General features: G+C 36.6%; 2 protein-coding genes across 2 annotated transcripts; both read left to right on the plus strand.

Annotated features, from left to right (window-relative positions):
• Nucleotides 1-3,083: 3,083 nt before the first annotated feature.
• On the plus strand, nt 3,084-7,443 carry LOC126710042 (pentatricopeptide repeat-containing protein GUN1, chloroplastic). Its single transcript, XM_050410421.1, has 4 exons — nt 3,084-5,317; nt 6,323-6,539; nt 6,723-6,907; nt 6,989-7,443. The coding sequence occupies exons 1-4, from the start codon at nt 3,369-3,371 to the stop codon at nt 7,251-7,253; spliced, it is 2,616 nt and encodes an 871-aa protein (XP_050266378.1). The 5' UTR covers nt 3,084-3,368; the 3' UTR covers nt 7,254-7,443.
• A 4,445-nt stretch (nt 7,444-11,888) lies between these two features.
• LOC126708311 (uncharacterized) lies at nt 11,889-12,341 on the plus strand. The gene has a single exon (XM_050408108.1). The coding sequence runs from the start codon at nt 11,889-11,891 to the stop codon at nt 12,339-12,341; it is 453 nt and encodes a 150-aa protein (XP_050264065.1).
• Nucleotides 12,342-14,339: the final 1,998 nt, after the last annotated feature.

Consider the following 14,339-nt stretch of genomic DNA (forward strand, 5'->3'; position numbering starts at 1 on the left):
AAAAATAGTGAGTGATGAAAACTGAGTGATGAAGGCAAATGGATGTGAAAAATTGAGTGATAAGTGATGAGTGATGAGTGATGAGTGATGAGTGATGGAAATTGAGTGACGAAAATTGAGTAATCAAATTTTGTTGGCCAAACAGGCTCTAAGTCACTAACGTTAGAAAATAGAGAGTTAACGGAAGATTTTAGAAAATTGGTCCATGACAGGTGTCTGGCCAATATTATGACACGTCGCCCATTATGCAGGATTTGCTTCAACCAAATTTGCAGCAAATCCTTTCTTAAAATTTTGTTTTAAAAAACAAATAAATCTTATTTTTTGGCATAATATATATATAACTGAAACTTTTGACTTTTTATTGACATCTCCAGAGCTTGCCACATCATTATTATTTTTTGTAAACAAAATTATTTTTTAAAACAAAATTATTAAACTTTTTTTAATTAACAACCAAAGTCCAAATTTAACAAGGAGTGAAACTTCATCTCTTTAACAAGTCTATCTTAAACTCAAACTCAAACGTTGATAATTTATCTCCAAATTTACGAGGTTAATCATGAACACTATAAAAGTAGTGCAAACCCCAATATTTTTTTAAAAATTTTTTTTCATCTCCATACAACTATTATCCATTCCCACACCCCGGTTACATGCCACATTACGCTTGAGATAAGAAGAAATATATATGTTTCAACAATATATACCAATACACATTAGGTTGCTTACTTTCATGGAGAGCAGTACTTAAGAATAAGTAGGTTTATAAGTCAAATATATCATATGCATGGTTTGGGAATTGTTTGTGATGCCTCTAGTTTCGCCATGTAAAACCGAAACCTTTGACTTTTTATTAACCTCTTCAAAGTTTGCCACATCATTATCATTTTTTATAAACAAAATTACTTTTTTTTAAAACAAAACTATTTAACTTTTTTTAATTAACAAACTTAATAAGGAGTGAAACTCTATCTCTCTAACAAGTCTATCTGAAACTTAAACTCAAATGTTGATAATTTATTTCCAAATTTGCGAGGTTAATCATGAGCACTAGAAAAGCAGTGCAAACCCCAATATTTTTTTTATTAAGTTATTTTCATCTCCATACAACTATTACTCATTCCCATACCTCAGTCACACGCCAGATTACCCTTGAGATAAGAAGAAATTTATATGTTTTAGCAATATATAAGCCAATATGCATCAGGTTGCTTTCTTTCATGGAGAGTAGTACTTAAGAATAAGTAGGTTTATAAGTCAAATATATCATATGCATGGTTTGGGAATTGTTTGTGATGCCTCAAGCTTCGCAGTGTTGTAATATGCACTCAATAATTAAGCTGCGACTTTTTTTTTCTTCTTTTGATAATGAAACCTGAAAAACTATAGAGTTTGATGTAATGTAATGTATGCAAAATAAATGAGCGACCGAAATATGTCTTTGACGTTTTAATTTGAATGATATCTGTGACTGTATATGATTTTTTTTTCATCGTTTAAAGTTTAAACCCATTAAAATTTAAAACTTATTGATTTATGGGTTCATGTACTTTTTTTTTCTTTTTCTTATATTTCTCTTTTGAATAGTCATATATTTTTTGAATTGTTTCAATAACTTATTCTTTAATTATATATCTTTTTTTTGGCATTTTGGAAGTTTTAACATCTGAATTTATGTTAGTTTTTGCAATATTTGAACATGTTTAGCAGATTTCAATGACTATACCATATATTATTCTTTCGATGGTAATCAATTTTTCTTTTATATTTCTCTATTGTGTAATCATATAAATTTTGTTTTGTTTCAAAATTTGTAGGAAGTAAATCTTATGATTCTTTTGATGGTAACATATCTTTGTCTTATATTTCTCTGTTATGTAGTCACACACACACACACACACACACATATATATATTACCTATAATTTGTAGGCTCTGAATCTTTTGATTCCTTTCAATAGTTATAGTTATGAATTATTCTTTTGAATGTAACCCATCTTTCTCTATTGTTTAGTCATATATATATATATATATATATATAAATTGTTTTGTTTCAATAATTTCTAAGTGGTGAATCATTTTTTTTAAGTCATTGCACATTCAAGCAATGACTTCTTCACCAAATTGTAACACAAATTGAAGTCATATAAGAGCAAATCATGCAATAGTGTAGTTTTTTAATCAATTTAAAATTTTATAAAATTATTTTAATTTACCTCACAAATATGTAGGTTCCTATGTATAGCACAAGTTAGCGACTAGTTAATTATTTAAAAATATGTTTATTCAATATATTAATGATGTATTAATATCCCATTTCTCACCCACGGGTCACAAAATTGTTGATCCAACGATTCCAACCAAGTGCCTTGGTTACCACGTTTTGGGCCAAAAAAAAAAAAAATCATGTTTATGGTTTCAAAATGTAATTTAATGTGTTTGGTAAAATCTACCAATAGTACTTTTTTGGTCTAATAACATGATTTTTTTGTTTTTTTGGTTGTGGACTTGGTTTAGATCCAGTGTATCAATGTATTGGATTCAGCCAGATTGTGACACATGTTTAAAAGTAGATACATGTCTTCATTTTAACGAATTCAGTACTACTGGATACTGGACCTAAACATGTGTTAGTACCACACAAGTAATAAGAACAAAAAATTATTTATTCAAAAAACTAAACCAAATATACCTCAATTGTCCAATAAAAGGCTCAAAAGTCCAATAACTTACGCTACTTTGGGGTCTTTACGTGAGACCCACCCCTTGTGTGAAGCACTGCTATGGATTATATAAGTATTTTCCACTACTGTATTTACCCACTCTTTGCATGGCCCACCTGAATCTCAATCTAAGCCGTCCGATTTACAAGTAACAATTTACTCTCTACTCTACCAGTCCACTCCAATACTCCATGTCTGGTTAACTTCCATCTGGACACTCCACGCCATCCTAACCATTCATCAAAAAGTGGGACCCAAATAAATCCAGCAAATATAGCGGAAACCTAAGCCTAAAAATCCCAACAAATTATAAATAAATTAAAAAAGAAAGGCGAATATTTCAATGTCTGAATCTAAAAGCCCAATTCAGCTGAGTCCTAGTCCTACACAGCTGCCACTTCCCAAACTCTCTCTCTTCCTCTTATCTCCAACTCTTAAAAGTCCCTCTCTAAATCTAAAATCTCACTCCATATCCAACATGGCTTCTCCATCTCCCACCACCCCCTTCATCCGAACCCTACCCAAACCCATCTCCAAAATCACATAAAAATCACATTTTTCCATTACTTTCACTCCAAAAATCTCACCTTTATAACTTTTTTGTTGGTTGGTGGGTTTTTGTGTGCGTGTGTGTGTGTCTTCAATGGCTTCAACACCACCGCAGTGTTCAATCACAGGGACCAAGCCTTACCAAAATCACCAGTACCAACAAACCCACCACAAAAACCAAAGCCAAACCCATCCCCAAAATCGCCGCTACTGGACCAATACCAAAGTCTCTCTCTCAAACCCTTCACCTTTGCCTTTACCCTCACATCGCAATGCACCAAATCCCTGTGCTGCCGCCACCACCACCACCCAAAACCCCAGCTTTCACTCTCTCTGTACCCCAAAGTCCGAGCTTTCAGCCGACTTCTCGGGCCGCCGATCGACCCGGTTCGTTTCCAAGCTTCACTTGGGTCGGCCCAAAGCCTCATTGGGCTTTCGCCACTCCCCTCTAGCCCAGGAAGCTCTGCTACACTTGATCCAATTAGGTAAGCATGATGTTAAAGGTATTGAGAATGTGTTGCTTAATTTTGAGTCAAAGCTTTGTGGTTCAGATGATTATAATTACTTGCTTAGAGAGTTAGGCAATAGAGGGGAGTGTTCCAAAGCTATTCGTTGTTTCGAATTCGCTGTGAAAAGAGAGAGGAGGAAGAATGAGCAAGGGAAATTAGCTAGCTCTATGATTAGTATTCTTGGTAGGCTAGGAAGGGTTGAACTTGCTAGAGAGGTTTTCGAGACGGCGAGGAATGACGGGTATGGGAACACTGTTTACGCCTATTCGGCTTTGATTAGTGCGTATGGGCGAAGTGGGTATTGCGATGAGGCTATAAACGTTTTCGAGTCCATGAAAAGTGTGGGTTTGTTTCCGAATTTGGTTACCTATAATGCTGTGATCGATGCGTGTGGGAAAGGGGGCGTGGAGTTTAAGAGGGTTGTGGAGATTTTTGATGACATGTTGGGAAATGGGGTGCAACCTGATCGGATTACGTATAATTCGCTTCTTGCAGTTTGTAGTAGAGGGGGGTTGTGGGAGGCAGCTCGGAATTTGTTTACTGAGATGGTGGATAGAGGGATTGATCAGGATATATTTACTTATAATACTCTTTTGGATGCAGTTTGTAAAGGTGGGCAGATGGATTTGGCGTATGAGATTATGTTGGAGATGCCTATAAAGAACATTTTGCCAAATGTGGTGACTTATAGTACTATGGTTGATGGGCATGCTAAGGCTGGTAGATTGGAAGAGGCATTGGGTTTATTTAATGAAATGAAGTTTTTAGCAATTAGTTTGGACAGGGTTTCATATAATACTTTGCTTTCGATTTATGCAAAGCTTGGTAGGTTTGAGGAGGCTTTGAATGTTTGCAGGGAGATGGAGAGTTGTGGGATTAAGAAGGATGTTGTAACATATAATGCACTTCTAGGTGGATATGGGAAGCAAGCAAAGTATGATGAAGTTAGAAAAATGTTTGAAGAGATGAAAGCAGATCATGTATTTCCTAATTTGTTAACTTATTCAACATTGATTGATGTGTTCTCAAAAGGTGGTTTGTATAGGGAAGCAATGGAGGTCTTTAGAGAGTTTAAGCAGGCAGGGTTGAAAGCTGATGTTGTTCTTTATAGTGCACTTATTGATGCCCTATGCAAAAATGGTTTGGTGGAGTCTGCTGTCTCTTTGCTTGATGAGATGACAAAGGAAGGGATTAGGCCCAATGTTGTTACTTATAATTCCATTATTGATGCTTTTGGTCGGTCTGCAGCTGCAGAATGTCCAGTTGATACTGCTGCTTTAGCTGGTGAGTGGCATATTGAATCTTCATCACCAATGGTTATTGAGGACGCTACTGAATTGGAGGTGGTAAATAGGGAGGATAATCAAATCATGAAGATGTTTGGGCAGCTTGCTGCTGAGAAAGCAGGTCACATAAAGAAAGATAAGTGGGTTAGGCAGGAAATAGTGTGCATCTTGGGAGTCTTTCAGAAGATGCACGAGCTAGAAATTAAGCCAAATGTTGTAACCTTTTCAGCCATATTAAATGCTTGCAGGTATGTTTCTTTATCAGATGCTTTCCATCTTTTATTATATTGAGGGTCTTGTTGCATGAAGATCATTTAAGTCACAAATGCTATACTGGCATGAGTACCCATCTAGAAAATTTTTTTGGTGGTCTTAGTCTTAATCTGTAGGCTCTTATTTTCAGTCTGAGGCTGTACAGCTGTACTCCTTGTGGGAAACTTTTTAATAAGTTACTCCTTGTGGGAGTGATGGTTTACTACTAGGAGCTTTTCGATGCTGTCTCACCCTAGGCATGTCAAATGCTATTGAAAACCTTGGTTTCATATTTCTCTCTTGGCTGATTGAGCTATAAATGAAAACTGTAAGTGGGACTTGTGACATGGCACTGTTTTTGAATTCAGTATATTGCAGTTTCTAACACAACTAAACTTTTTGATGCAGCAACATGACCTATGATGAAACTTTACAACTAATTGTGATATTTTAAAGTAGTAACGGATCAAAGTTTTGAAAGATTCCTAGGACCTCAGGTTTATGACTTGGAAAAGTTTTTCTTTTGTGATGAAAATAAGAGGTTCATGCGTTAATACCCATATAGAGTTCCTAATTGTGTCTTACTCAAACTTTCTTGCCAATTTTCAAAGTTGACAAATTTATAATGTATGAGTGTTTTCTGCTAGGTGGGAAAAAAAAAATCTCTGCACAAACCCTAGATGTACTATTTGACTTGCATTTTTTGCTCATTTACTACTTGTGAGTCTAGACTCTAGTGTAGAAGCTAATTGAGTGGATGAAGCTGCATGAATATGCCTTCCTCTCAAGAAGGGGAGGGTGAAACCTGTTCCCTTTCTCTATGGGATGCTATTGAGACTTATCTACCCTTCAAAATTATCATTGCCCATGGTTAGTTGGTAATTTGAGAATATATGGTTTAGAGGATAGGGAAAGGCACTTGCTTCTTTTTGTCTTCTATTAATATAAACTGTCCCCGTATATGGTCAATCTCATGTATGTGATTTGAACTCTGGATGCAGTCGGTGTAATTCATTTGAAGATGCCTCAATGTTATTGGAGGAACTCCGGTTGTTTGATAATCAGGTCTATGGTGTGGCCCATGGACTTCTTATGGGCTACAGGGAAAATGTATGGGTTCAAGCCCAATCTTTGTTCGATGAAGTAAAGCTTATGGACTCCTCAACTGCATCTGCTTTTTATAATGCTCTGACTGACATGCTATGGCACTTCGGTCAGGTAAGTCTTAGTCATTACTACTGTCTCTCTTCCTCTGCTTCTTGTCATTACCATACTTTTCATATGTACATGTGGGCTCAGTCAGATCATTCTTGTACAAGGTTGTTCATGCATACAATGACTAATACTTGAATGATCCTAAGTCCTAAAGTGACAATGTTCTTGTTGAATTTTTATAATTAGAAAAAAGGGGCACAACTGGTTGTGCTTGAAGGCAAGCGCCGAAATGTATGGGAGAGTGTTTGGTCTGATTCTTGCTTAGATTTGCATCTGATGTCTTCTGGGGCAGCACGGGCAATGGTTCATGCATGGCTGCTCAACATACGCTCTGTTGTGTTTGAAGGCCGTGAATTGCCAAAGCTATTAAGGTATTAATTTGTCTACTATATGCTTATTTATTACTGTGGTTACAATTAAAGAGTTAAACTGTGTCTTTTGCTCTCTGCCAGCATTTTGACAGGATGGGGCAAACATAGCAAAGTAGTTGGTGATGGCACACTAAGACGGGCTATTGAGGCACTTCTCACTGGCATGGGTGCCCCCTTTCGGGTTGCCAATTGTAATATAGGTAGGTTTATATCAACAGGTTCTGTGGTGGCTGCCTGGTTAAAGGAGTCTGGCACTTTGAAGGTGCTTGTTCTTCATGATGACAGAATTCATCCTGAAGGTGCTAAGTTGGATCAGATTGCCAATTTGCAAGCACTCCCCTTGTAGTCATCCTGCTTTTTTGTAAGCTTCAAAACATGCTTATACACTGTAATATGTATAAATTATCAGAAGAAAATCACATTGCAATCTCTGTCTCCTGTTAGTAGCTTTATATTTATATTTTTGTTAAGTTATGCAATTATTTGTATCAAAACATACTCTTAAGGGGGCAAATTAGAATTCATTCATTGAACAATTGCCAGTATCATGTATGTTAGAAACTCTGGTCATCAATCTAACAGTTTAGAGGGAGATGATATCCAACTCTGTAGGATCCAATTAGGGCAAATGATTTGATATTTTGCTGACCAAAAAAAAAAAGAAAAAATTAGGGCAATTTTTTTTTTTAAAGAGTTTTACTCAAAAGCCTAAAAGATTATGGACAAATCAAACATCTCTAAGGCAATGTAAGGGCAAAAGCCACTCTCAAAACTTTTCATGGACAGGCATGTCTTAAGCTGATGGCAGCTCAAAGTGTCTAGGACATAGTTAATCAAATATTTAATTTCACAACTTGCTGACTTGTGCTATTGTGAGTGGTGGACATTTTCTGTTCACCACTAATATGGACTCACCACTTTTCATCTATTGCTCATAATCACACAAGTCAACAAGTTGTGAAATTGGGTGTGTGTATTTGCAAGCTCCAGGGAAAAAAACAAAAAAAAAACTAAACCATAAGCTTCTATTTATTTATGAAAAGTTAGAAATCTTACAAGACTTAAAAAATAAAAATAAAAAATTAATTGGAAGGCTTATATTGAATATTACAAGTTTACAATGGTTGGTGTTTCCTCAACCCATGCAATGCATTCCGAGCTAGTTAGTTGATATCACAAATACTAATGTGGTAAGTTGTGATTAAAACAACATAATTTTTACATAGGTTTTTATTACACTAATTACAACATATTATCTCTTGTTAGTCCTTCAACAAGCCTATCTATTCAATAATTATCTCGTGTATCACACATGCATTCTTCTCCTCAGACTATCAATTATATTTTTCAAACCTTTGAACAAAAAACATTCTAGCACTTAAGATTTCGATAAATGCAAAAGATAAGTCCATGTTTGATTTTCCTTGTAAAATATTTTTTTAAGGCTTCTAGATCTACCCAAACTATGAATGAAATGACATCCCTCTCTCTTAAGATTTGTATAAATGACACTGCTCTAAAAGAGATTTGTACAAATAAGTAGGAATTTTTTTTTTTATAACAAAACAGATTATTCTATTTTGTAAGTATTATTGTAAGAGGGTATGAACTTATTTGTTGTATTTATATAAACCTCAAAGGAGACCTCAAAGATGGAGTGTCATTTCAATGACCTTAAGGAAAACTAGTGTAATTCAATTTTTTTAAGGCACTTTCTTGTAGAATCGATCACTCACTTTGATCATTATTATTTTTAAGTTTAAGACATCTCTCTCTCTCTCTCTCTCTCTCTCTCTCAAGGTAACTAGGGACTATTATCCCTTATTTATATGGGCGGCTCCACATTGAAGGCAAGGTACTTATAAGACCACCCTGACCTGGGGAAAAAAAAATTTATATAAATTTTGAAAATTTTATGACTTTTTACCTTTAAAAAGTTTTTGTGACCACCATAAAATTTTTTAGGCCTAACGTAATTAAATTTTGGACAAAATTTGGCAACAAATTTGGTTGTACACTAAAGGTTACAACTCCACTCAATATTTTTTTTTTTTTTTGGATGTGAATTTTGACAATTCTACCATTGAATTACATTTTTTTCTTATATCCTCTATACTTACAAAATTTCAAGAAGATCAAAAGTCAATAATTATGTTATCAATCAAATGTTTAAATTTAAAGTTTTTGTAGTTTAAAATTAATTTATAGATAATAAGTTAATGGATCAGATAGTAAATAACATTTGATTGATATGAAATTTGATGTGTTTTAAGAATATTAATAACATGCAATTCAACGGTTAGATTTTCAAAATATGTAGCCATGTTAATTTGTTTAGTGAGCAACTAAGTTTGTAGGAAAATTTTGTTCTTAAATTTTGGTCTCATTAAAAATATATTAGGCCCTTACAAACAAAAAGAAAATGTCCAAGAAAATTTTTATTGAGCTAAAATTTTGAAAGAAATGTAGCTTGTAGCATTGATAATAAAACTATCATGTAACGATTTCAAAATAAGAAAATTATAGAAGAAAATTGTAAGACTATGTATTTACGTGTATTTTTTTTTTTTTTTTTGTCAATATATGAAGTTATCTTTTTATTAGATTTTATATAATTTAAGTTTCTTGATGATCAGGAAAATAATTCTGAAGCCACCATTGCTTATTTATCATAATAAAGACATAAGAAAGGATAGAACTTTTTTTTTTTTTTTTTGAGAAACAAGAAAGGACAAAATTTAAGTACAATACCTTAGATGCAGTAGATTAGGTTTATAGGAGAAAATTGTAAGACTATGTATTTGGGTGTATTTTTTTATTTTTTTGTCAATATATGAAGTTATCTTTTTATTAGATTTTGTATAATTTAAATTTCTTGATGATTAGGAAAAGATCTCTAGAGCCACCACTACTTATTTATCATAATAAAGACACAAGAAATGATAAAATTTAAGTACAATACTTTAGATGCAGTACATTAGGTTTCCCAATTGAATTAACTTGGTTGCATTGACCAATAAAATAAAAACAATTTTGTCTTTTTAAGCTAAATTAAATTCAAAATAGCCAAGTGTTTGAATTCAGTTAGGGAACCTAATGTACCTTAAAAGCCTTCCCACCTTTACCACATACTATGTGTAGAGAATAACATATACTTAACCTAAAAACTTAAGTTTATGGGTTTTAGTCCAACTATGTTATATAAACTACTCACTCTTATTATGGGTTCCAGTTAGCTCAATTGGTAAAGTTTCTAATGGTTGAATAAGAGATCTGAGATTCAATTCCTATTTATACCAAAAACCTATTAGTGTCGTGGTCTGATGATAAAGAGTTATTATGAGGAGCGAATCCCATAGGTTGAAACTCTCTAAAAAAAAAAAAAAGAAAAAGAAGAAGAAAAAAACTACTCACTCTTGTCATTATATTTTTAAAGGAAACTTCACTCAAATGTATATACCCAATAGATTTCCATGCTCTTATCAAGGTATGCACTAACTGATTTTTTCCTTAAAAAGAAAGAGAATATTTAATGTTTCTCTAATTACTTTTTTAACAAGTGTCCATTGTCCATGTCACCCCATGCAATTAATTGGTTCATCACTTGCAAAATTTCAACCCACTACTCCTCAATTAAAAAAAATAGGGCCAACAATTTCTTTCTAGCTGCAGTTGCGCAAAAACATGCCTGTAGATAGTGAATGAAAATGCACAAGCTATAGTGGCATTTTCAATTGAAACCGCTATTAAATTTGGGGGTTGTTTAGTAAACCATGGTGATGAGGATAATTTTTGATTGATCGACACGGGGTGCCGAACCTTCCTCACGTGCCGAACCTTCCTTGTTTGATCATCGGCCTTACACTTGAACTGATCCTAAAGGGATGACTGACCCCATGGGCCGTTGGACCCAGGTCGACAATCCAACCCCTAATCCTGACGACCCATCACCTTAGGGTTTCTCATGGGACTCGCGTGGGGTCCACTCACATACCTATACATGGAAATTACTTGTGCGTCACAACCAAAGATCATACCACACAATCAAATCTCCTATATATGGAAAAGTGATCCCAAGTATCTTGGGATCCTTCTCTCTACAAGGAAATTCCCCCTTATCAAGGAATTCGAGTAAGCTTTCCACTACCATATAAACAATAAACCATAACTCATTTGAGGTACATGAATTCTCCCTAGCTCTTGCACGCTTGAGTTTTTGGAGATTCTTCTATCACTAACTTAACCTTCGGAGAGTCTTTGGCCGGTACCCTACCAGTGCTCTTTGATTGGTTCTTCTCTTTTGTTCTTCGGGTACACCCATTGGCACGTGTGTGGACAATCAACTCATTGACGATTTTTGTGCATCATCAGTTGGCGTCATTTGTGGGAATGAGTGATAAGCCATATTGTCGTTTCAAGGACAAAGAGTTGTATGGTCCTGACACGATCAATGGCCACTGCAAACTAAGAGACTGGGAACCCACCCAACGCATTGGAAAGGCAAGTGCAAACCCTTACCGCTGCAGTTGAATGACTCACTTAGTGGAACCACGAGTTGGAGTGATAGTTGGAGCAGCAGAATGATCAGGAGCCGAACAATCAAAATGACGAACAGGATAGGGACGAACGCAACAACAACCGTCCCTCGATGAACTATCACCAAGAGAGGGATGACCAAGAGGAAAGCAATGCTGTCAGTAGATGGGATCAGCAGGATACCAGTCGTCCCTCTGAGCTAGAAGTAGGCACATTGCGCATGACGCAAGAGATGTAGACAATGAAAGAAAATATGGATATGATGATGAATGTCCTGAAGGGTCGGGTGTCCACTAGCTTGGAAGAACTAGTCCATCGTACCAATTCTCCCTTCACTGCACCGATCACATCCTTCCGCCTTCCAACCAAGTTCAGAATGCCATAAGTGGAAGCATACGATGGGTTGAAGGACCCCTTTGACCACCTGAAGTCGTTCAAAATCCTCATGCACTTGCAAGGGGCCCCAAATGAGATCATGTGCAGAGCCTTCCCCACCACACTCAAAGGGCCAGCTCGAGTGTGGTTCAGCAAGATAACCCTTAATTCTGTCTCAACTTTCAAGGAATTAAGTGGGCTCTTCATCAAACATTTCATTGGGGGTCAGCGATGCAAGAGGTCCTCAACAAGCCTCCTGAACATCAAACAGCGGGACGATGAGAGCTTGAGGTTGTATGTTACTCAGTTCAATAAGGAGGCACTACTGATCGACGATGCCAACGATAAAGTCTTGGTCACAGCCTTTACCAATGGACTCCAATCCGGAAAGTTCTTATTCTCTATTTATAAGAATGATTTGAAGACCATGGCTGACATGCTATACCGAGCCTTGAAGTATATGAACGCTAAGGATGCCGTGAGCGCTAGAAAAGGGCGGTTCGAAGAAGCGGGAAAAACATGACAATACTTGTTGGAAAAGGGGAAGAATGGAAGCCTGAACGAGTGATAGGAGGGATAAACGAAGATCAAGGCCCTCGCTAGGATGAATTGCCAATTTCACTCCGCTTAACACTTCGTTCGATCAGGTCCTAATGCAGATTAAGGACGAACCTGCCTTGTCGTGGCCCAATAAGTTAAAGGGCGACCCAAACAAAAGGCCTAGGAATAATTACTATCGCTTCCACCGTGACCATGGATATGACACCTCCGATTGCTATGACCTAAAGCAACATATAGAAGCCTTCTTTAGAAAAGGAAAATTGCAACAGTTCGTAGGGTGAGAAAGAGCAAGAGAAAACCCACCAAGGGACCAAGAGTCGAACTGATGAGTCAAGGAATGACCCAGGGCCCCACTTGGAAAGATAAGAGTGATCATCGGGGGAGCACGATGGTTGGATCCTTAAGGAAGGCAAAGAGACCAACGTATAGATGGTACAAAACGTCCAGCTCACCAGTCGTCTGCCTAAGCTTACTCGAATGGATGACCCGATGATTAGCTTCACTGAGGAGGATGCCCAACGAGTCCACCACCCCCATAATGATGCCTTGGTGATCAATTTGACCATAGCAAACTTCAATACCCGAAAAATCTTGGTGGACAATGGAAGTTCAGCCGACATTTTCTGCTATCCAGCCTTCCAACAAATGAGGATCAGTAAGGAACGACTCATGCCATTAGATGTCCCTCTAGTAGGCTTCGGCAGAACGAAGGTCATGCTTGTTAGATCCGTCATGCTGTCAGTCACCATCGGTACCTATCCTCAACAAATCACCAAGGATGTCACCTTCTTGGTAGTGGATTGCTCATCAGCCTGCAATGCCATCATCGAGCGACCAACGCTTAATGCGTGGAGGGCAGCCACATCCACATATCACCTACTACTGAAGTTCCCTATAGAATGTGGGATAGGAGAGGTCCACAGAGATCAGATGGTGGGTCGGGAATGCTATGTAGCCATGCTGGAGATGGACGACAAGTGACCACCATGAACATTGAGGAGCAATGAGTGAATGTAGAACCGACAAAGGGATTAGAAACCATCTCCCTAGATGATGAACACGTAGATCGAATCACTCGCATCGGCACACAAGCCAACCCTTCGGTCCGAAATGGGCTGATCCTTTTCCTAAGGGACAACCTGGACATCTTTGCCTGGAGCTATGAAGACATGCTCGGGATCTATAACATCCTGACCCAACTTTATAGTTAAATTATGTGTTTGAATGGTTAATTATTATTTTAAGCCACTTCCTTTCTATAATTAATAGAAGAGTATTCAATAAAAAAATTATTTTGTAGTGCCATTGAATAAGAATTGTAAAGATTATATAGAATTGAATGGCTAATTGTATTATGAATATATACTAAGTATGTACAAAACTATATTAAGTGGTTAAGTTATTAGATACATAGTTGTTGGTGTTTAATTAAGTGTTTAAGGTAAGTGCATTTTAGTAACTTCCTACACACATGAATAATAGAATTAAGATACTTGGGCCAACCATGTGTGGACAATTGCCCAGCTTGCCATGCATGTGAGACAAATGGCAAGGCCACTAACCTCTACATAACCCCACCCCATTAACCCTCTAGCCGGCCATGCAAACCTCAATTCTCATCACCTCATTCTTCTTTCTATTTTCTCAAAACAACTAGAACAGCCAAGAAGCTCTTTCCCTCTCTATTCCCACAGGTCCAAACAAATTAGAATTCTCACCTCACTTTGCTCTCATTTCTCTTAAGGAAAGAGCTAGAGGCTCTCTTGAGTCCCTTTTTCAAACCCATGGGTCCACACATCAAAATAAAAATAAAGCTCCATCTCATTTCTCCTTTATACTCTCTCAAAGAAACTAGAAAGCTCAAAAACTCTCTCAAGCTCTCTACCTCTCATACTTTCGGGTCTAGCAACTAGGAAAGGGAAATCCTTTCATGCAAGAGTGATTCTATTTCTATTTCCTC

This window comes from Quercus robur, chromosome 12 (assembly GCF_932294415.1).
Source record: "Quercus robur chromosome 12, dhQueRobu3.1, whole genome shotgun sequence".
Taxonomy (NCBI): domain Eukaryota; kingdom Viridiplantae; phylum Streptophyta; class Magnoliopsida; order Fagales; family Fagaceae; genus Quercus; species Quercus robur.